The sequence below is a fragment of the Hypanus sabinus genome, unplaced genomic scaffold, assembly GCF_030144855.1.
Source record: "Hypanus sabinus isolate sHypSab1 unplaced genomic scaffold, sHypSab1.hap1 scaffold_1270, whole genome shotgun sequence".
NCBI classification, from domain to species: Eukaryota; Metazoa; Chordata; class Chondrichthyes; order Myliobatiformes; family Dasyatidae; genus Hypanus; species Hypanus sabinus.
Genome location: NW_026779336.1, coordinates 84748 through 108453, shown reverse-complemented (window position 1 = coordinate 108453; position 23706 = coordinate 84748). Strand labels below are relative to the sequence as shown.

General features: G+C 56.4%; 1 protein-coding gene across 1 annotated transcript in view; it reads right to left on the bottom strand.

The window, feature by feature from the left end:
• Nucleotides 1-9361: 9361 nt before the first annotated feature.
• Nucleotides 9362-23706, bottom strand: part of LOC132386719 (semaphorin-6D-like) — a 62763-nt gene continuing 48418 nt past the window's right edge. Inside the window, exons 7-8 of the mRNA XM_059959068.1 lie at nt 22950-23040; nt 9362-10220 (exon numbers count right to left, since the gene is read on the bottom strand). Coding sequence (XP_059815051.1) covers nt 9934-10220; nt 22950-23040 — 378 coding nt within the window. The 3' untranslated portion in view covers nt 9362-9933. The remainder of the gene's footprint in view (nt 10221-22949; nt 23041-23706) is intronic.

The following is a 23706-nucleotide window of genomic DNA, read 5'->3' as shown; positions in this document are numbered from 1 at the left end:
GTGTGTGATGGGATGGTGTGGAGGGACTTTCACTCTGTGTCTGACCCCGGGAGTGTGTGATGGGATGGTGTGGAGGGAGTTTCACTCTGTGTCTGACCCCGGGAGTGTGTGATGGGACGGTGTGGAGGGAGTGTGTCTGACCCCGGGAGTGTGTGATGGGATGGTGTAGAAGGAGTTTCACTCTGTGTCTGACCCCGGGAGTCTCTGATGGGACGGTGTGGAGGGAGTTTCACTCTGTGTCTGACCCCGGGAGTGTGTGATGGGATGGTGTGGAGGGAGTTTCACTCTGTGTCTGACCCCGGGAGAGTGTGATGGGACGGTGTGGAGGGAGTGTGTCTGACCCCAGGAGTGTGTGATGGGATGGTGTGGAGGGAGTTTCACTCTCTGTCTGACCCCGGGAGTGTGTGATGGGACGGTGTGGAGGGCGTGTGTCTGACCCCGGGAGTGTGTGATGGGATGGTGTAGAAGGAGTTTCACTCTGTGTCTGACCCCGGGAGTCTCTGATGGGACGGTGTGGAGGGAGTTTCACTCTGTGTCTGACCCCGGGAGTGTGTGATGGGATGGTGTGGAGGGAGTTTCACTCTGTGTCTGACCCCGGGAGAGTGTGATGGGACGGTGTGGAGAGAGTGTGTCTGACCCCAGGAGTGGGTGATGGGACAGTGTGGAGGGAGTTTCACTCTGTGTCTGACCCCGGGAGTGTGTGATGGGACGGTGTAGAGGGAGTTTCACTCTGTGTCTGACCCCGGGAGTGTGTGATGGGACGGTATAGAGGGAGTTTCACTCTGTGTCTGACCCCGGGAGTGTGTGATGGGACGGTGTGGAGGGAGTTTCACTCTGTGTCTGACCCCGGGAGTGTGTGATGGGACGGTGTGGAGGGAGTTTCACTCTGTGTCTGACCCCGGGAGTGTGTGATGGGACGGTGTGGAGGGAGTTTCACTCTGTGTCTGACCCCGGGAGTTTGTGATTGGACGGTGTGGAGGGAGTTTCACTCTGTGTCTGACCCCGGGAGTGTGTGATGGGACGGTACAGAGGGAGCTTCACTCTGTGTCTGACCCCGGGAGTGTGTGATGGGACGGTGTAGAAGGAGTTTCACTCTGTGTCTGACCCCGGGAGTCTCTGATGGGACGGTGTGGAGGGAGTTTCACTCTGTGTCTGACCCCGGGAGTGTGTGATGGGACTGTGTGGAGGGAGTTTCACTCTGTGTCTGACCCCGGGAGTGTGTGATGGGACAGTGTGGAGGGAGTTTCACTCTGTGTCTGACCCCGGGAGTGTGTGATGGGACGGTGTGGAGGGAGTTTCACTCTGTGTCTGACCCCGGGAGTGTGTGATGGGATGGTGTGGAGGGAGTTTCACTCTGTGTCTGACCCCGGGAGTGTGTGATGGGACAGTGTGGAGGGAGTTTCACTCTGTGTCTGACCCCGGGAGTCTCTGATGGGACGGTGCGGAGGGAGTTGCACTCTGTGTCTGACCCCGGGAGTGTGTGATGGGACGGTGTGGAGGGAGTGTGTCTGACCCCGGGAGTGTGTGATGGGATGGTGTAGAAGGAGTTTCACTCTGTGTCTGACCCCGGGAGTGTGTGATGGGATGGTGTAGAGGGAGTCTCACTCTGTGTCTGACCCTGGGAGTGTGTGATGGGATGGTGTAGAGGGAGTTTCACTCTGTGTCTGACCCCGGGAGTCTCTGATGGGACGGTGTGGAGGGACTTTCACTCTGTGTCTGACCCCGGGAGTGTGTGATGGGATGGTGTGGAGGGACTTTCACTCTGTGTCTGACCCCGGGAGTGTGTGATGGGATGGTGTGGAGGGAGTTTCACTCTGTGTCTGACCCCGGGAGTGTGTGATGGGACGGTGTGGAGGGAGTGTGTCTGACCCCGGGAGTGTGTGATGGGATGGTGTAGAAGGAGTTTCACTCTGTGTCTGACCCCGGGAGTCTCTGATGGGACGGTGTGGAGGGAGTTTCACTCTGTGTCTGACCCCGGGAGTGTGTGATGGGATGGTGTGGAGGGAGTTTCACTCTGTGTCTGACCCCGGGAGAGTGTGATGGGACGGTGTGGACAGAGTGTGTCTGACGCCAGGAGTGGGTGATGGGACAGTGTGGAGGGAGTTTCACTCTGTGTCTGACCCCGGGAGTGTGTGATGGGACAGTGTGGAGGGAGCTTCACTCTGTGTCTGACCCCGGGAGTGTGTGATGGGACTGTGTGGAGGGAGCTTCACTCTGTGTCTGACCCCGGGAGTGTGTGATGGGACGGTGCGGAGGGAGTTTCACTCTGTGTCTGACCCCGGGAGTGTGTGATGGGACAGTGTGGAGGGAGTTTCACTCTGTGTCTGACCCCGGGAGTGTGTGATGGGACGGTGTGGAGGGAGTTTCACTCTGTGTCTGACCCCGGGAGTGTGTGATGGGATGGTGTGGAGGGAGTTTCACTCTGTGTCTGACCCCGGGAGTGTGTGATGGGACGGTGTGGAGGGAGTTTCACTCTGTGTCTGACCCCGGGAGTGTGTGATGGGACGGTGCGGAGGGAGTTTCACTCTGTGTCTGACCCCGGGAGTGTGTGATGGGACGGTGTGGAGGGAGTGTGTCTGACCCCGGGAGTGTGTGATGGGATGGTGTAGAAGGAGTTTCACTCTGTGTCTGACCCCGGGAGTCTCTGATGGGACGGTGTGGAGGGAGTTTCACTCTGTGTCTGACCCCGGGAGTGTGTGATGGGATGGTGTGGAGGGAGTTTCACTCTGTGTCTGACCCCGGGAGAGTGTGATGGGACGGTGTGGAGGGAGTGTGTCTGACCCCAGGAGTGTGTGATGGGATGGTGTGGAGGGAGTTTCACTCTCTGTCTGACCCCGGGAGTGTGTGATGGGACGGTGTGGAGGGAGTTTCACTCTCTGTCTGACCCCGGGAGTGTGTGATGGGACGGTGTAGAGGGAGTTTCACTCTGTGTCTGACCCCGGAGTGTGTGATGGGATGGTGTAGAGGGAGTTTCACTCTGTGTCTGACCCCGGGAGTGTGTGATGGGACGGTGTAGAAGGAGTTTCACTCTGTGTCTGACCCTGGGAGTGTGTGATGGGACGGTGTGGAGGGAGTTTCACTCTGTGTCTGACCCCGGGAGTCTCTGATGGGACGGTGTGGAGGGAGTTTCACTCTGTGTCTGACCCCGGGAGTGTGTGATGGGACGGTGTGGAGGGAGTTTCACTCTGTGTCTGACCCCGGGAGTGTGTGATGGGACGGTGTGGAGGGAGTTTCACTCTGTGTCTGACCCCGGGAGTTTGTGATGGGACGGTGTGGAGGGAGTTTCACTCTGTGTCTGACCCCGGGAGTGTGTGATGGGACGGTACAGAGGGAGCTTCACTCTGTGTCTGACCCCGGGAGTGTGTGATGGGACGGTGTAGAAGGAGTTTCACTCTGTGTCTGACCCCGGGAGTCTCTGATGGGACGATGTGGAGGGAGTTTCACTCTGTGTCTGACCCCGGGAGTGTGTGATGGGACTGTGTGGAGGGAGTTTCACTCTGTGTCTGACCCCGGGAGTGTGTGATGGGACAGTGTGGAGGGAGCTTCACTCTGTGTCTGACCCCGGGAGTGTGTGATGGGACTGTGTGGAGGGAGCTTCACTCTGTGTCTGACCCCGGGAGTGTGTGATGGGACGGTGCGGAGGGAGTTTCACTCTGTGTCTGACCCCGGGAGTGTGTGATGGGACAGTGTGGAGGGAGTTTCACTCTGTGTCTGACCCCGGGAGTGTGTGATGGGACGGTGTGGAGGGAGTTTCACTCTGTGTCTGACCCCGGGAGTGTGTGATGGGATGGTGTGGAGGGAGTTTCACTCTGTGTCTGACCCCGGGAGTGTGTGATGGGACGGTGTGGAGGGAGTTTCACTCTGTGTCTGACCCCGGGAGTCTCTGATGGGACGGTGCGGAGGGAGTTTCACTCTGTGTCTGACCCCGGGAGTGTGTGATGGGATGGTGTGGAGGGAGTGTGTCTGACCCCGGGAGTGTGTGATGGGATGGTGTAGAAGGAGTTTCACTCTGTGTCTGACCCCGGGAGTGTGTGATGGGATGGTGTAGAGGGAGTTTCACTCTGTGTCTGACCCTTGGAGTGTGTGATGGGATGGTGTAGAGGGAGTTTCACTCTGTGTCTGACCCCGGTAGTCTCTGATGGGACGGTGTGGAGGGACTTTCACTCTGTGTCTGACCCCGGGAGTGTGTGATGGGATGGTGTGGAGGGACTTTCACTCTGTGTCTGACCCCGGGAGTGTGTGATGGGATGGTGTGGAGGGAGTTTCACTCTGTGTCTGACCCCGGGAGTGTGTGATGGGACGGTGTGGAGGGAGTGTGTCTGACCCCGGGAGTGTGTGATGGGATGGTGTAGAAGGAGTTTCACTCTGTGTCTGACCCCGGGAGTCTCTGATGGGACGGTGTGGAGGGAGTTTCACTCTGTGTCTGACCCCGGGAGTGTGTGATGGGATGGTGTGGAGGGAGTTTCACTCTGTGTCTGACCCCGGGAGAGTGTGATGGGACGGTGTGGAGGGAGTGTGTCTGACCCCAGGAGTGTGTGATGGGATGGTGTGGAGGGAGTTTCACTCTCTGTCTGACCCCGGGAGTGTGTGATGGGACGGTGTGGAGGGAGTTTCACTCTCTGTCTGACCCCGGGAGTGTGTGATGGGACGGTGTAGAGGGAGTTTCACTCTGTGTCTGACCCCGGGAGTGTGTGATGGGATGGTGTAGAGGGAGTTTCACTCTGTGTCTGACCCCGGGAGTGTGTGATGGGACGGTGTAGAAGGAGTTTCACTCTGTGTCTGACCCTGGGAGTGTGTGATGGGACGGTGTGGAGGGAGTTTCACTCTGTGTCTGACCCTGGGAGTGTGTGATGGGACGGTGTGGAGGGAGTTTCACTCTGTGTCTGACCCTGGGAGTGTGTGATGGGACGGTGTGGAGGGAGTTTCACTCTGTGTCTGACCCCGGGAGTCTCTGATGGGATGGTGTGGAGGGAGTTTCACTCTGTGTCTGACCCCGGGAGTGTGTGATGGGATGGTGTTGAGGGAGTTTCACTCTGTGTCTGACCCCGGGAGTGTGTGATGGGACGGTGTGGAGGGAGTGTGTCTGACCCCGGGAGTGTGTGATGGGATGGTGTAGAAGGAGTTTCACTCTGTGTCTGACCCCGGGAGTCTCTGATGGGACGGTGTGGAGGGAGTTTCACTCTGTGTCTGACCCCGGGAGTGTGTGATGGGATGGTGTGGAGGGAGTTTCACTCTGTGTCTGACCCCGGGAGAGTGTGATGGGACGGTGTGGAGGGAGTGTGTCTGACCCCAGGAGTGTGTGATGGGATGGTGTGGTGGGAGTTTCACTCTCTGTCTGACCCCGGGAGTGTGTGATGGGACGGTGTGGAGGGAGTGTGTCTGACCCCGGGAGTGTGTGATGGGATGGTGTAGAAGGAGTTTCACTCTGTGTCTGACCCCGGGAGTCTCTGATGGGACGGTGTGGAGGGAGTTTCACTCTGTGTCTGACCCCGGGAGTGTGTGATGGGATGGTGTGGAGGGAGTTTCACTCTGTGTCTGACCCCGAGAGAGTGTGATGGGACGGTGTGGAGGGAGTGTGTCTGACCCCAGGAGTGGGTGATGGGACAGTGTGGAGGGAGTTTCACTCTCTGTCTGACCCCGGGAGTGTGTGATGGGACTGTGTGGAGGGAGTTTCACTCTCTGTCTGACCCCGGGAGTGTGTGATGGGACGGTGTAGAGGGAGTTTCACTCTGTGTCTGACCCCGGGAGTGTGTGATGGGATGGTGTAGAGGGAGTTTCACTCTGTGTCTGACCCCGGGAGTGTGTGATGGGACGGTGTAGAAGCAGTTTCACTCTGTGTCTGACCCTGGGAGTGTGTGATGGGACGGTGTGGAGGGAGTTTCACTCTGTGTCTGACCCTGGGAGTGTGTGATGGGACGGTGTGGAGGGAGTTTCACTCTGTGTCTGACCCTGGGAGTGTGTGATGGGACGGTGTGGAGGGAGTTTCACTGTGTGTCTGACCCCGGGAGTGTGTGATGGGACTGTGTGGAGGGAGTTTCACTCTGTGTCTGACCCCGGGAGTGTGTGATGGGACGGTGTAGAAGGAGTTTCACTCTGTGTCTGACCCTGGGAGTGTGTGATGGGACGGTGTGGAGGGAGTTTCACTGTGTGTCTGACCCTGGGAGTGTGTGATGGGACGGTGTGGAGGGAGTTTCACTCTGTGTCTGACCCCGGGAGTGTGTGATGGGATGGTGTAGAGGGAGTTTCACTCTGTGTCTGACCCCTGGAGTTGTAATGGGACAGTGTAGAGGGAGTTTCACTCTGTGTCTGACCCCGGGAGTGTGTGATGGGACAGTGTAGAGGGAGTTTCACTCTGTATCTGACCCCGGGAGTGTGTGATGGGACGGTGTGGAGGGAGTTTCACTCGTGTCTGTCCCCGGGAGTGTGTGATGGGATGGTGTAGAGGGAGTTTCACTCGTGTCTGACCCCAGTAGTGTGTGATGGGACGGTGTGGAGTGAGTTTCACTCTGTGTCTGACCCTGGGAGTGTGTGATGGGACGGTGTAGAGGGAGTGTGTCTGACCCCGGGAGTGTGTGATGGGATGGTGTAGAAGGAGTTTCACTCTGTGTCTGACCCCGGGAGTCTCTGATGGGACGGTGTGGAGGGAGTTTCACTCTGTGTCTGACCCCGGGAGTGTGTGATGGGATGGTGTGGAGGGAGTTTCACTCTGTGTCTGACCCCGGGAGAGTGTGATGGGACGGTGTGGAGGGAGTGTGTCTGACCCCAGGAGTGGGTGATGGGACAGTGTGGAGGGAGTTTCTCTCTGTGTCTGACCCCGGGAGTGTGTGATGGGACGGTGTGGAGGGAGTTTCACTCTCTGTCTGACCCCGGGAGTGTGTGATGGGACGGTGTAGAGGGAGTTTCACTCTGTGTCTGACCCCGGGAGTGTGTGATGGGATGGTGTAGAGGGAGTTTCACTCTGTGTCTGACCCCGGGAGTGTGTGATGGGACGGTGTAGAAGCAGTTTCACTCTGTGTCTGACCCTGGGAGTGTGTGATGGGACGGTGTGGAGGGAGTTTCACTCTGTGTCTGACCCTGGGAGTGTGTGATGGGACGGTGTGGAGGGAGTTTCACTCTGTGTCTGACCCTGGGAGTGTGTGATGGGACGGTGTGGAGGGAGTTTCACTGTGTGTCTGACCCCGGGAGTGTGTGATGGGACTGTGTGGAGGGAGTTTCACTCTGTGTCTGACCCCGGGAGTGTGTGATGGGACGGTGTAGAAGGAGTTTCACTCTGTGTCTGACCCTGGGAGTGTGTGATGGGACGGTGTGGAGGGAGTTTCACTGTGTGTCTGACCCTGGGAGTGTGTGATGGGACGGTGTGGAGGGAGTTTCACTCTGTGTCTGACCCCGGGAGTGTGTGATGGGATGGTGTAGAGGGAGTTTCACTCTGTGTCTGACCCCTGGAGTTGTAATGGGACAGTGTAGAGGGAGTTTCACTCTGTGTCTGACCCCGGGAGTGTGTGATGGGACAGTGTAGAGGGAGTTTCACTCTGTATCTGACCCCGGGAGTGTGTGATGGGACGGTGTGGAGGGAGTTTCACTCGTGTCTGTCCCCGGGAGTGTGTGATGGGATGGTGTAGAGGGAGTTTCACTCGTGTCTGACCCCAGTAGTGTGTGATGGGACGGTGTGGAGTGAGTTTCACTCTGTGTCTGACCCTGCGAGTGTGTGATGAGACAATGTAGAGAGAGTTTCATTCTGTGTCTGATCCCGGGAGTGTGTGATGGGACGGTGTGGAGGGAGTTTCACTGTGTGTCTGACCCCGGGAGTGTGTGATGGGACGGTGTGGAGGGAGTTTCACTCTGTGTCTGACCCCGGGAGTGTGTGATGGGACAGTGTGGAGGGAGTTTCACTCTGTATTTGACCCCGGGAGTGTGTGATGGGACGGTGTGGAGGGAGTTTCACTCTGTGTCTGACCTCGGGAGTGTGTATTGGGACAGTGTGGAGGGAGGTTCACTCTGTGTCTGACCCCGGGAGTGTGTGATGGGACGGTGTGGAGGGAGTTTCACTCAGTGTCTGACCCCGGGAGTGTGTGATGGGACAATGTAGAGGGAGGTTCACTCTGCGTCTGACCCTTTTTTTAAAATACAAAATATCGTTATTACAAATTTGGTGCTAGATATACAAAACAGTGACTAACACAATTACTTCTCTACAAATAGACAATGCACATCAAACCAAAATGTTCCCATCTCCATCAATGATGGCATTTACACCCCGCGGAGCCCAACGGTCTCGAAACTCCTCTAACGTCGCCGCTGTGGACTGCGCGTGTTCCTTTTCAATATTTACCTGAGCACGAACACACCCTCTAAACATTGCCAGGCAGTCTGCCCGGGGAGATCCTCCCGACACCCGTTTCCAAGACCCTCGGATGGCAGATTTCGCCAGCCCCAGGAGCAAGTTTACAAGGACATCCTCATCCCTCCATGCCCCTCTCCTTCCTGGATGACCATATATAAACAGGGTGTGGCTGAAATGCAGCCAGAAGGCGAGAAGCAGCCCACGCAAGTACGCGAAAAGAGGCTGCAGCCGCGCACTCTCCATGTAAATGTGGTACACGGTCTTGACGAATTATAAGGAGAGACTGGACAGGCTGGGGCTGTTTACCCTGATGCTTAAAGGAGGCAGAAGGGTGACGTTTTTGAGGAAGGGTGGAGGGTAACAGTCGTCTCCCCAGTGTTGTGGGCTGGGGGTGGGGGGGTGGTAACGATCTAAAGCTAGAGTGCATAGGTTTATGGTGAGAGTGACTAAATTAAAAGATAGGTTTATAAAATTATGAGAGGCACGGATAGATTAGATGGCCAACATCCTTTACGCATGGTTGAAACATCTGAGTGAAGAGATATCCTTTGGAAGTGAGAAGGGGCAAGTTTGAAGAAAGATGTGTGGGGCAAGTTTTATTTTTACACAGAGAGTGGTGAGTGCCTGGAATGTGCTGCTAGTGGTGGTGGTGGAGGCAGATTCGATAGGGGTGTTTAAGGGGCTCTTACACACATGAATTTGCAGAGGTTGGAGGGATAAGATTCCTGGTATAGGCAGAAGACTAGTTTGATTAGCGCTCAGCACAAAATCATGGGCTGGAAGGTCAGTCTCTGTCTATTTTTAACTCGGAGGTTAAATCCTTCTGCACCAGGCAGACAGGGTGGCGAAGGAGGCATTTGGCATGCTGGCCTTCAACCGTTAGGGCACTGAGTACAGGGGTTGGGATGTGATATCGCAGTTGTATAGGATGTTGGTGGGGCCGCACAGGACGAGTTCTGTTCAGCCTTGGTCACCCTGCGACAGGAAAGATGCCATCAAGCACTGGAAGGACATTGCTCGGACCGAGTTGCGGAAAGCAGTTCAACAGGTAAGGACTTCACTCCTTGGAGTGTCAGGATGAGGGGTGACCTGTGGATGGGTATCTAATCCTGAGGGGCATAAACAGAGACGGAGCTGGGGAATCAAGAACTAGAGGGCACTGGTGAGAGAGGAGTAGTTTCATTAGAACTTGAGGAGCAACTTCTTCACGCAGAGGGTGATCAGTGTTTGGAACAAGCTGCCGGGGGAAGTGATTGGAGCAGGTTTACAAACCACATCTAGAAGGTACTTGGGACAAGTACATGGAACTGAAGAGTTTAGAAAGGCCAAATGTAGGCAGGTGAGCAGGGCCCAGACGGCAATCTCGGTTAGCATCAGCGAGTTGGACCGAAGGGCCTTTTCCCATACTAACTGACTCTAATTCCAAGGATTCATTGACCTTGATGAAGAAATCTCTCCTGTTTGACTAACACTTCATGTGGAGGTGGTGACCCAGGTTCTAGGCTCCAGCCCATAGCTACCCCAGGGACCTACCAACTCTGGAGCCCATGGGCCTCACCCCCCTCAGTCTCAGGACACTAAACTCAGGGGTTCTATGGAGAGAGGGGCCAAGGGTCTATTTTGCTTCTGGAAGGGGGTAAATTGGTACCGAGGGTCAGTGAAAAAGGAGCTGTGACAGGCGGGGAGGTTGCCGTAGCAGGCCATGATGCATCCAGACAGGGGGGAGCAGGGAGGGGAGGTTTATTCAAGCCACCTTTACCTTTCAGCCACTTGGAGTCGTACTTCACCGTGCGGAGGACGGGCTTGTCACCCAGACTGCGGTAGATCACCGCGTCGCTGGCCAGGAAATCTGCCATGGTCGCCGAGTACAGGTTCCCCTCTATCGGGATCACAGAGAGGGAGATGGTGAGTAATACCCCTCACCACCAGCACCACACTCCCCCCGGCTCTGTAAACTCCTTCCAGACCCTACGCCTTTCCCCATCTCTGTAAATCCCTCTGAACCCCACAGCCCTCTGTCTCTGTAACTCCCTCTGAACCCCACACCCCTCCCTCTGTAACTCCCTCTGATCCCTACATCCCTCCGTCTCTGTAACTCCCTCTGATCCCTACATCCCTCCGTCTCTGTAACTCCCTCTGATCCCTACAGCCCTCCGTCTCTGTAACTCCCTCTGATCCCTACACCCCTCCGTCTCTGTAACTCCCTCTGATCCCAACAGCTCTCCGTCCCTGTAACTCCCTCTGATCCCTACACCCCTCCGTCTCTGTAACTCCCTCTGATCCCTACATCCCTCCGTCTCTGTAACTCCCTCTGAACCCTACATCCCTCCGTCTCTGTAACTCCCTCTGAACCCTACAGCTCTCCGTCCCTGTAACTCCCTCTGATCCCTACACCCCTCCGTCTCTGTAACTCCCTCTGATCCCTACACCCCTCCGTCTCTGTAACTCCCTCTGATCCCTACACCCCTCCGTCTCTGTAACTCCCTCTGAACCCTACAGCCCTCCATCTCTGTAACTCCCTCTGATCCCTACACCCCTCCGTCTCTGTAACTCCCTCTGATCCCTACAGCCCTCCGTCTCTGTAACTCCCTCTGATCCCAACAGCCCTCCATCTCTGTAACTCCCTCTGAACCCCACAGCCCTCCGTCTCTGTAACTCCCTCTGAACCCTACAGCCCTCCGTCTCTGTAACTCCCTCTGATCCCTACAGCCCTCCGTCTCTGTAACTCCCTCTGATCCCTACACCCCTCCGTCTCTGTAACTCCCTCTGATCCCTACAGCCCTCCGTCTCGGTAACTCCCTCTGATCCCTACATCCCTCCGTCTCTGTAACTCCCTCTGATCCCTACAGCACTCCGTCTCTGTAACTCCCTCTGATCCCAACAGCTCTCCGTCCCTGTAACTCCCTCTGATCCCTACATCCCTCCGTCTCTGTAACTCCCTCTGAACCCTACAGCCCTCCGTCTCTGTAACTCCCTCTGATCCCTACATCCCTCCGTCTCTGTAACTCCCTCTGAACCCTACAGCCCTCCGTCTCTGTAACTCCCTCTGATCCCTACAGCTCTCCGTCCCTGTAACTCCCTCTGATCCCTACATCCCTCCGTCTCTGTAACTCCCTCTGATCCCTACAGCACTCCGTCTCTGTAACTCCCTCTGATCCCTACATCCCTCCGTCTCTGTAACTCCCTCTGAACCCTACAGCCCTCCGTCTCTGTAACTCCCTCTGATCCCAACAGCTCTCCGTCCCTGTAACTCCCTCTGATCCCTACACCCCTCCGTCTCGGTAACTCCCTCTGATCCCTACATCCCTCCGTCTCTGTAACTCCCTCTGAACCCTACAGCCCTCCGTCTCTGTAACTCCCTCTGATCCCAACAGCTCTCCGTCTCTGTAACTCCCTCTGATCCCTACAGCCCTCCGTCTCTGTAACTCCCTCTGATCCCTACACCCCTCCGTCTCTGTAACTCCCTCTGATCCCTACAGCACTCCGTCTCTGTAACTCCCTCTGATCCCTACAGCCCTCCGTCTCTGTAACTCCCTCTGATCCCTACAGCCCTCCGTCTCTGTAACTCCCTCTGATCCCTACACCCCTCCGTCTCTGTAACTCCCTCTGAACACTACAGCCCTCCGTCTCTGTAACTCCCTCTGAACCCTACAGCCCTCCGTCTCTGTAACTCCCTCTGATCCCTACAGCCCTCCGTCTCTGTAACTCCCTCTGATCCCTACACCCCTCCGTCTCTGTAACTCCCTCTGAACCCTACAGCCCTCCGTCTCTGTAACTCCCTCTGAACCCTACAGCCCTCCGTCTCTGTAACTCCCTCTGATCCCTACAGCCCTCCGTCTCTGTAACTCCCTCTGAACCCTACAGCCCTCCGTCTCTGTAACTCCCTCTGAACCCTACAGCCCTCCGTCTCTGTAACTCCCTCTGATCCCTACAGCCCTCCGTCTCTGTAACTCCCTCTGATCCCTACACCCCTCCATCTCTGTAACTCCCTCTGAACCCTACAGCCCTCCGTCTCTGTAACTCCCTCTGAACCCTACACCCCTCCGTCTCTGTAACTCCCTCTGATCCCTACAGCCCTCCGTCTCTGTAACTCCCTCTGAACCCTACAGCCCTCCGTCTCTGTAACTCCCTCTGAACCCTACAGCCCTCCGTCTCTGTAACTCCCTCTGAACCCTACAGCCCTCCGTCTCTGTAACTCCCTCTGATCCCTACAGCCCTCCGTCTCTGTAACTCCCTCTGATCCCTACACCCCTCCGTCTCTGTAACTCCCTCTGATCCCTACAGCCCTCCATCTCTGTAACTCCCTCTGATCCCTACAGCCCTCCGTCTCTGTAACTCCCTCTGATCCCTACACCCCTCCGTCTCTGTAACTCCCTCTGAACCCTACAGCCCTCCATCTCTGTAACTCCCTCCGATCCCTACAGCCCTCCATCTCTGTAACTCCCTCTGATCCCTACAGCCCTCCGTCTCTGTAACTCCCTCTGATCCCTACAGCCCTCCATCTCTGTAACTCCCTCTGAAACCAACAGCCCTCCGTCTCTGTAACTCCCTCTGATCCCTACACCCCTCCCTCTGTAACTCCCTCTGAACCCTACAGCCCTCCATCTCTGTAACTCCCTCTGATCCCTACACCCCTCCATCTCTGTAACTCCCTCTGAAACCTACAGCCCTCCATCTCTGTAACTCCCTCTGAACCCTACAGCCCTCCATCTCTGTAACTCCCTCCGATCCCTACAGCCCTCCATCTCTGTAACTCCCTCTGATCCCTACAGCCCTCCGTCTCTGTAACTCCCTCTGATCCCTACAGCCCTCCATCTCTGTAACTCCCTCTGAACCCTACAGCCCTCCGTCTCTGTAACTCCCTCTGATCCCTACACCCCTCCCTCTGTAACTCCCTCTGAACCCTACAGCCCTCCATCTCTGTAACTCCCTCTGATCCCTACACCCCTCCATCTCTGTAACTCCCTCTGAAACCTACAGCCCTCCATCTCTGTAACTCCCTCTGATCCCTACAGCCCTCCGTCTCTGTAACTCCCTCTGAACCCTACACCCCTCCGTCTCTGTAACTCCCTCTGATCCCTACACCCCTCCGTCTCTGTAACTCCCTCTGATCCCTACAGTCCTCCGTCTCTGTAACTCCCTCTGAACCCTACACCCCTCCGTCTCTGTAACTCCCTCTGATCCCTACAGCCCTCCGTCTCTGTAACTCCCTCTGATCCCTACAGCCCTCCGTCTTTGTAACTCCCTCTGATCCCTACAGCCCTCCATCTCTGTAACTCCCTCTGATCCCTACAGCCCTACATCTCTGTAACTCCCTCTGATCCCTACAGCCCTCCCTGTAACTCCCTCTGAACCCTACAGCCCTCCGTCTCTGTAACTCCCTCTGAACCCTACAGCCCTCCGTCTCTGTAACTCCCTCTGATCCCTACACCCCTCCGTCTCTGTAACTCCCTCTGAACCCTACAGCCCTCCGTCTCTGTAACTCTCTCTGATCCCTACAGCCCTCCGTCTCTGTAACTCCCTCTGAACCCTACAGCCCTCCGTCTCTGTAACTCCCTCTGAACCCTACAGCCCTCCGTCTCTGTAACTCCCTCTGAACCCTACAGCCCTCCGTCTCTGTAACTCCCTCTGATCCCTACAGCCCTCCGTCTCTGTAACTCCCTCTGATCCCTACAGCCCTCCGTCTCTGTAACTCCCTCTGATCCCTACACCCCTCCGTCTCTGAAACTCCCTCTGATCCCTACAGCCCTCCATCTCTGTAACTCCCTCTGATCCCTACAGCCCTCCGTCTCTGTAACTCCCTCTGATCCCTACACCCCTCCGTCTCTGTAACTCCCTCTGAACCCTACAGCCCTCCATCTCTGTAACTCCCTCCGATCCCTACAGCCCTCCATCTCTGTAACTCCCTCTGATCCCTACAGCCCTCCGTCTCTGTAACTCCCTCTGATCCCTACAGCCCTCCATCTCTGTAACTCCCTCTGAACCCTACAGCCCTCCATCTCTGTAACTCCCTCTGATCCCTACACCCCTCCATCTCTGTAACTCCCTCTGAACCCTACAGCCCTCCATCTCTGTAACTCCCTCTGATCCCTACAGCCCTCCGTCTCTGTAACTCCCTCTGAACCCTACACCCCTCCGTCTCTGTAACTCCCTCTGATCCCTACACCCCTCCGTCTCTGTAACTCCCTCTGATCCCTACAGCCCTCCGTCTCTGTAACTCCCTCTGAACCCTACAGCCCTCCGTCTCTGTAACTCCCTCTGATCCCTACAGCCCTCCATCTCTGTAACTCCCTCTGAACCCTACAGCCCTCCGTCTCTGTAACTCCCTCTGATCCCTACACCCCTCCCTCTGTAACTCCCTCTGAACCCTACAGCCCTCCATCTCTGTAACTCCCTCTGATCCCTACACCCCTCCATCTCTGTAACTCCCTCTGAAACCTACAGCCCTCCATCTCTGTAACTCCCTCTGATCCCTACAGCCCTCCGTCTCTGTAACTCCCTCTGAACCCTACACCCCTCCGTCTCTGTAACTCCCTCTGATCCCTACACCCCTCCGTCTCTGTAACTCCCTCTGATCCCTACAGCCCTCCGTCTCTGTAACTCCCTCTGAACCCTACACCCCTCCGTCTCTGTAACTCCCTCTGATCCCTACAGCCCTCCGTCTCTGTAACTCCCTCTGATCCCTACAGCCCTCCATCTCTGTAACTCCCTCTGATCCCTACAGCCCTCCATCTCTGTAACTCCCTCTGATCCCTACAGCCCTCCCTGTAACTCCCTCTGAACCCTACAGCCCTCCGTCTCTGTAACTCCCTCTGAACCCTACAGCCCTCCGTCTCTGTAACTCCCTCTGAACCCTACACCCCTCCGTCTCTGTAACTCCCTCTGATCCCTACACCCCTCCGTCTCTGTAACTCCCTCTGAACCCTACAGCCCTCCGTCTCTGTAACTCTCTCTGATCCCTACAGCCCTCCGTCTCTGTAACTCCCTCTGAACCCTACAGCCCTCCGTCTCTGTAACTCCCTCTGAACCCTACAGCCCTCCGTCTCTGTAACTCCCTCTGATCCCTACACCCCTCCATCTCTGTAACTCCCTCTGAACCGTACAGCCCTCCGTCTCTGTAACTCCCTCTGAACCCTACACCCCTCCGTCTCTGTAACTCCCTCTGATCCCTACAGCCCTCCGTCTCTGTAACTCCCTCTGAACCCTACAGCCCTCCGTCTCTGTAACTCCCTCTGAACCCTACAGCCCTCCGTCTCTGTAACTCCCTCTGAACCCTACAGCCCTCCGTCTCTGTAACTCCCTCTGATCCCTACAGCCCTCCGTCTCTGTAACTCCCTCTGATCCCTACACCCCTCCGTCTCTGTAACTCCCTCTGATCCCTACAGCCCTCCGTCTCTGTAACTCCCTCTGATCCCTACAGCCCTCCGTCTCTGTAACTCCCTCTGATCCCTACACCCCTCCGTCTCTGTAACTCCCTCTGAACCCTACAGCCCTCCATCTCTGTAACTCCCTCCGATCCCTACACCCCTCCATCTCTGTAACTCCCTCTGAAACCTACAGCCCTCCATCTCTGTAACTCCCTCTGATCCCTACAGCCCTCCGTCTCTGTAACTCCCTCTGAACCCTACACCCCTCCGTCTCTGTAACTCCCTCTGATCCCTACAGCCCTCCGTCTCTGTAACTCCCTCTGATCCCTACAGCCCTCAGTCTTTGTAACTCCCTCTGATCCCTACAGCCCTCCATCTCTGTAACTCCCTCTGATCCCTACAGCCCTCCATCTCTGTAACTCCCTCTGATCCCTACAGCCCTCCCTGTAACTCCCTCTGAACCCTACAGCCCTCCGTCTCTGTAACTCCCTCTGAACCCTACAGCCCTCCGTCTCTGTAACTCCCTCTGAACCCTACACCCCTCCGTCTCTGTAACTCCCTCTGATCCCTACACCCCTCCGTCTCTGTAACTCCCTCTGAACCCTACAGCCCTCCGTCTCTGTAACTCTCTCTGATCCCTACAGCCCTCCGTCTCTGTAACTCCCTCTGAACCCTACAGCCCTCCGTCTCTGTAACTCCCTCTGAACCCTACAGCCCTCCGTCTCTGTAACTCCCTCTGATCCCTACACCCCTCCATCTCTGTAACTCCCTCTGAACCCTACAGCCCTCCGTCTCTGTAACTCCCTCTGAACCCTACACCCCTCCGTCTCTGTAACTCCCTCTGATCACTACAGCGCTCCGTCTCTGTAACTCCCTCTGAACCCTACAGCCCTCCGTCTCTGTAACTCCCTCTGAACCCTACAGCCCTCCGTCTCTGTAACTCCCTCTGAACCCTACAGCCCTCCGTCTCTGTAACTCCCTCTGATCCCTACAGCCCTCCGTCTCTGTAACTCCCTCTGATCCCTACACCCCTCCGTCTCTGTAACTCCCTCCGATCCCTACAGCCCTCCATCTCTGTAACTCCCTCTGATCCCTACAGCCCTCCGTCTCTGTAACTCCCTCTGATCCCTACAGCCCTCCGTCTCTGTAACTCCCTCTGAACCCTACAGCCCTCCGTCTCTGTAACTCCCTCTGATCCCTACACCCCTCCGTCTCTGTAACTCCCTCTGAACCCTACAGCCCTCCATCTCTGTAACTCCCTCTGATCCCTACACCCCTCCATCTCTGTAACTCCCTCTGATCCCTACAGCCCTCCGTCTCTGTAACTCCCTCTGAACCCTACACCCCTCCGTCTCTGTAACTCCCTCTGATCCCTACACCCCTCCGTCTCTGTAACTCCCTCTGATCCCTACAGCCCTCCGTCTCTGTAACTCCCTCTGAACCCTACACCCCTCCGTCTCTGTAACTCCCTCTGATCCCTACAGCCCTCCGTCTCTGTAACTCCCTCTGATCCCTACAGCCCTCCGTCTTTGTAACTCCATTGATCCCTACAGCCCTCCATCTCTGTAACTCCCTCTGATCCCTACAGCCCTCCATCTCTGTAACTCCCTCTGATCCCTACAGCCCTCCCTGTAACTCCCTCTGAACCCTACAGCCCTCCGTCTCTGTAACTCCCTCTGAACCCTACAGCCCTCCGTCTCTGTAACTCCCTCTGAACCCTACACCCCTCCGTCTCTGTAACTCCCTCTGATCCCTACAGCCCTCCGTCTCTGTAACTCCCTCTGATCCCTACACCCCTCCGTCTCTGTAACTCCCTCTGATCCCTACAGCCCTCCGTCTCTGTAACTCCCTCTGAACCCTACACCCCTCCGTCTCTGTAACTCCCTCTGATCCCTACAGCCCTCCGTCTCTGTAACTCCCTCTGATCCCTACAGCCCTCCATCTCTGTAACTCCCTCTGATCCCTACAGCCCTCCGTCTTTGTAACTCCATTGATCCCTACAGCCCTCCATCTCTGTAACTCCCTCTGATCCCTACAGCCCTCCATCTCTGTAACTCCCTCTGATCCCTACAGCCCTCCCTGTAACTCCCTCTGAACCCTACAGCCCTCCGTCTCTGTAACTCCCTCTGAACCCTACAGCCCTCCGTCTCTGTAACTCCCTCTGAACCCTACACCCCTCCGTCTCTGTAACTCCCTCTGATCCCTACACCCCTCCGTCTCTGTAACTCCCTCTGAACCCTACAGCCCTCCGTCTCTGTAACTCTCTCTGATCCCTACAGCCCTCCGTCTCTGTAACTCCCTCTGAACCCTACAGCCCTCCGTCTCTGTAACTCCCTCTGAACCCTACAGCCCTCCGTCTCTGTAACTCCCTCTGATCCCTACACCCCTCCGTCTCTGTAACTCCCTTTGAACCCTACAGCCCTCCGTCTCTGTAACTCCCTCTGAACCCTACAGCCCTCCGTCTCTGTAACTCCCTCTGATCCCTACAGCCCTCCGTCTCTGTAACTCCCTCTGAACCCTACACCCCTCCGTCTCTGTAACTCCCTCTGATCCCTACAGCCCTCCGTCTCTGTAACTCCCTCTGATCCCTACACCCTCCGTCTCTGTAACTCCCTCTGATCCCTACAGCCGTCCGTCTCTGTAACTCCCTCTGAACCCTACAGCCCTCCGTCTCTGTAACTCCCTCTGATCCCTACAGCCCTCCGTCTCTGTAACTCCCTCTGATCCCTACACCCCTCCGTCTCTGTAACTCCCTCTGAACCCTACACCCCTCCGTCTCTGTAACTCCCTCTGAACCCTACAGCCCTCCGTCTCTGTAACTCCCTCTGATCCCTACAGCCCTCCGTCTCTGTAACTCCCTCTGATCCCTACAGCCCTCCATCTCTGTAACTCCCTCTGAACCCTACAGCCCTCCGTCTCTGTAACTCCCTCTGAACCCTACAGCCCTCCGTCTCTGTAACTCCCTCTGAACCCTACAGCCCTCCGTCTCTGTAACTCCCTCTGATCCCTACACCCCTCCGTCTCTGTAACTCCCTCTGATCCCTACACCCCTCCGTCTCTGTAACTCCCTCTGATCCCTACACCCCTCCGTCTCTGTAACTCCCTCTGATCCCTACACCCCTCCGTCTCTGTAACTCCCTCTGAACCCTACAGCCCTCCGTCTCTGTAACTCCCTCTGATCCCTACAGCCCTCCGTCTCTGTAACTCCCTCTGATCCCTACACCCCTCCGTAACTCCCTCTGAACCCTACAGCCCGTCTCTGTAACTCCCTCTGAACCCTACAGCCCTACGTCTCTGTAACTCCCTCTGATCCCTACAGCCCTCCGTCTCTGTAACTCCCTCTGATCCCTACACCCCTCCGTCTCTGTAACTCCCTCTGAACCCTACAGCCCTCCATCTCTGTAACTCCCTCCGATCCCTACACCCCTCCATCTCTGTAACTCCCTCTGAAACCTACAGCCCTCCATCTCTGTAACTCCCTCTGATCCCTACAGCCCTCCGTCTCTGTAACTCCCTCTGAACCCTACACCCCTCCGTCTCTGTAACTCCCTCTGATCCCTACAGCCCTCCGTCTCTGTAACTCCCTCTGATCCCTACAGCCCTCAGTCTTTGTAACTCCCTCTGATCCCTACAGCCCTCCATCTCTGTAACTCCCTCTGATCCCTACAGCCCTCCATCTCTGTAACTCCCTCTGATCCCTACAGCCCTCCCTGTAACTCCCTCTGAACCCTACAGCCCTCCGTCTCTGTAACTCCCTCTGAACCCTACAGCCCTCCGTCTCTGTAACTCCCTCTGAACCCTACACCCCTCCGTCTCTGTAACTCCCTCTGATCCCTACACCCCTCCGTCTCTGTAACTCCCTCTGAACCCTACAGCCCTCCGTCTCTGTAACTCTCTCTGATCCCTACAGCCCTCCGTCTCTGTAACTCCCTCTGAACCCTACAGCCCTCCGTCTCTGTAACTCCCTCTGAACCCTACAGCCCTCCGTCTCTGTAACTCCCTCTGATCCCTACACCCCTCCATCTCTGTAACTCCCTCTGAACCCTACAGCCCTCCGTCTCTGTAACTCCCTCTGAACCCTACACCCCTCCGTCTCTGTAACTCCCTCTGATCACTACAGCGCTCCGTCTCTGTAACTCCCTCTGAACCCTACAGCCCTCCGTCTCTGTAACTCCCTCTGAACCCTACAGCCCTCCGTCTCTGTAACTCCCTCTGAACCCTACAGCCCTCCGTCTCTGTAACTCCCTCTGATCCCTACAGCCCTCCGTCTCTGTAACTCCCTCTGATCCCTACACCCCTCCGTCTCTGTAACTCCCTCCGATCCCTACAGCCCTCCATCTCTGTAACTCCCTCTGATCCCTACAGCCCTCCGTCTCTGTAACTCCCTCTGATCCCTACAGCCCTCCGTCTCTGTAACTCCCTCTGAACCCTACAGCCCTCCGTCTCTGTAACTCCCTCTGATCCCTACACCCCTCCGTCTCTGTAACTCCCTCTGAACCCTACAGCCCTCCATCTCTGTAACTCCCTCTGATCCCTACACCCCTCCATCTCTGTAACTCCCTCTGAACCCTACAGCCCTCCATCTCTGTAACTCCCTCTGATCCCTACAGCCCTCCGTCTCTGTAACTCCCTCTGAACCCTACACCCCTCCGTCTCTGTAACTCCCTCTGATCCCTACACCCCTCCGTCTCTGTAACTCCCTCTGATCCCTACAGCCCTCCGTCTCTGTAACTCCCTCTGAACCCTACACCCCTCCGTCTCTGTAACTCCCTCTGATCCCTACAGCCCTCCGTCTCTGTAACTCCCTCTGATCCCTACAGCCCTCCGTCTTTGTAACTCCATTGATCCCTACAGCCCTCCATCTCTGTAACTCCCTCTGATCCCTACAGCCCTCCATCTCTGTAACTCCCTCTGATCCCTACAGCCCTCCCTGTAACTCCCTCTGAACCCTACAGCCCTCCGTCTCTGTAACTCCCTCTGAACCCTACAGCCCTCCGTCTCTGTAACTCCCTCTGAACCCTACACCCCTCCGTCTCTGTAACTCCCTCTGATCCCTACAGCCCTCCGTCTCTGTAACTCCCTCTGATCCCTACACCCCTCCGTCTCTGTAACTCCCTCTGATCCCTACAGCCCTCCGTCTCTGTAACTCCCTCTGAACCCTACACCCCTCCGTCTCTGTAACTCCCTCTGATCCCTACAGCCCTCCGTCTCTGTAACTCCCTCTGATCCCTACAGCCCTCCATCTCTGTAACTCCCTCTGATCCCTACAGCCCTCCGTCTTTGTAACTCCATTGATCCCTACAGCCCTCCATCTCTGTAACTCCCTCTGATCCCTACAGCCCTCCATCTCTGTAACTCCCTCTGATCCCTACAGCCCTCCCTGTAACTCCCTCTGAACCCTACAGCCCTCCGTCTCTGTAACTCCCTCTGAACCCTACAGCCCTCCGTCTCTGTAACTCCCTCTGAACCCTACACCCCTCCGTCTCTGTAACTCCCTCTGATCCCTACACCCCTCCGTCTCTGTAACTCCCTCTGAACCCTACAGCCCTCCGTCTCTGTAACTCTCTCTGATCCCTACAGCCCTCCGTCTCTGTAACTCCCTCTGAACCCTACAGCCCTCCGTCTCTGTAACTCCCTCTGAACCCTACAGCCCTCCGTCTCTGTAACTCCCTCTGATCCCTACACCCCTCCGTCTCTGTAACTCCCTTTGAACCCTACAGCCCTCCGTCTCTGTAACTCCCTCTGAACCCTACAGCCCTCCGTCTCTGTAACTCCCTCTGATCCCTACAGCCCTCCGTCTCTGTAACTCCCTCTGAACCCTACACCCCTCCGTCTCTGTAACTCCCTCTGATCCCTACAGCCCTCCGTCTCTGTAACTCCCTCTGATCCCTACACCCTCCGTCTCTGTAACTCCCTCTGATCCCTACAGCCGTCCGTCTCTGTAACTCCCTCTGAACCCTACAGCCCTCCGTCTCTGTAACTCCCTCTGATCCCTACACCCCTCCGTCTCTGTAACTCCCTCTGATCCCTACACCCCTCCGTCTCTGTAACTCCCTCTGATCCCTACAGCCCTCCGTCTCTGTAACTCCCTCTGAACCCTACAGCCCTCCGTCTCTGTAACTCCCTCTGATCCCTACACCCCTCCATCTCTGTAACTCCCTCTGAACCCTACAGCCCTCCGTCTCTGTAACTCCCTCTGATCCCTACACCCCTCCGTCTCTGTAACTCCCTCTGAATCCTACAGCCCTCCGTCTCTGTAACTCCCTCTGAACCCTACAGCCCTCCGTCTCTGTAACTCCCTCTGATCCCTACAGCCCTCCATCTCTGTAACTCCCTCTGAACCCTACACCCCTCCGTCTCTGTAACTCCCTCTGATCCCTACAGCCCTCCGTCTCTGTAACTCCCTCTGATCCCTACACCCCTCCGTCTCTGTAACTCCCTCTGAACCCTACACCCCTCCGTCTCTGTAACTCCCTCTGAACCCTACAGCCCTCCGTCTCTGTAACTCCCTCTGATCCCTACAGCCCTCCGTCTCTGTAACTCCCTCTGATCCCTACAGCCCTCCGTCTCTGTAACTCCCTCTGAACCCTACAGCCCTCTGTCTCTGTAACTCCCTCTGAACCCTACAGCCCTCCGTCTCTGTAACTCCCTCTGAACCCTACAGCCCTCCGTCTCTGTAACTCCCTCTGATCCCTACACCCCTCCGTCTCTGTAACTCCCTCTGATCCCTACACCCCTCCGTCTCTGTAACTCCCTCTGATCCCTACACCCCTCCGTCTCTGTAACTCCCTCTGATCCCTACACCCCTCCGTCTCTGTAACTCCCTCTGAACCCTACAGCCCTCCGTCTCTGTAACTCCCTCTGATCCCTACAGCCCTCCGTCTCTGTAACTCCCTCTGATCCCTACACCCCTCCGTAACTCCCTCTGAACCCTACAGCCCGTCTCTGTAACTCCCTCTGAACCCTACAGCCCTCCGTCTCTGTAACTCCCTCTGATCCCTACAGCCCTCCGTCTCTGTAACTCCCTCTGATCCCTACTCCCCTCCGTCTCTGTAACTCCCTCTGAACCCTACAGCCCTCCGTCTCTGTAACTCCCTCTGAACCCTACACCCATCCCTGTCTCTGTGACCCCCACTGGCCCTCAAACCTCCACTTCTCTGTAACAACTTCCCCCCCCCGGACCCCTACACGATCCTCGTCTCTGTGCCCCTCCTTCTTCCACCCCCCCACCTGATACACACCGGAAAAGAGGGCAACATTGGTTTGCTTGGTCTCAAAGGGGCATCGAGCTTGTCCGTTGATCTCACTGCCTTCTTGCAACAGGGAACGCATCTGTTGGAGAGAGAGAGAGAGAGAGAGAGAGGAAGTGATTCCAGTCGATCACCGGACAAGACCGGGACAGGTCTGACCCTCACCAACACAACTGGTCAGCCAGACATGCCACTGCTGGTCACATCCCAAAGCTGCACTGCTTACACACGTGACAGTGAAGGCAACTGAACCACTCGTGGCTTCGGAAACCAGGGTTCGATTCCAACCTCAGGTGCTGTTTGTGTATCTGTGAGGTTCTCCCTCTGACCGCGTGGGTCTCCCCGTGTGCTCTGGTTCCTTCCCACGTCCCAGCGATGTAAATCACCGCCTCATGCGTGAGTCAGAGGTAAAAGGGAATGTGTGTGAATGGCTGGTTGGTGGCCAGAACAGACTGGGTGGGCCGAAGGCACTATTGCCATGTTGGATCACTCTTAGTGGCCCTGTGCTCAGGTTATTGAGAGTCCCATGGGTGCTGACACCCTTGTGATCCGACTGGGGTGAGTGCGAGAAATGTGTGCTCCCTGTTCCAGCCCGTGCTCTGAGCCATTCCCCGAGCCCGTGCTCTGAGCCATTCCCGAGCCCGCGCTCTGAGCCATTCCCGAGCCCGCGTTCTGAGCCATTCCCCGAGCCCGCGTTCTGTGCCATTCCCTGAGCCCGCGTTCTGTGCCATTCCCTGAGCCCGCGTTC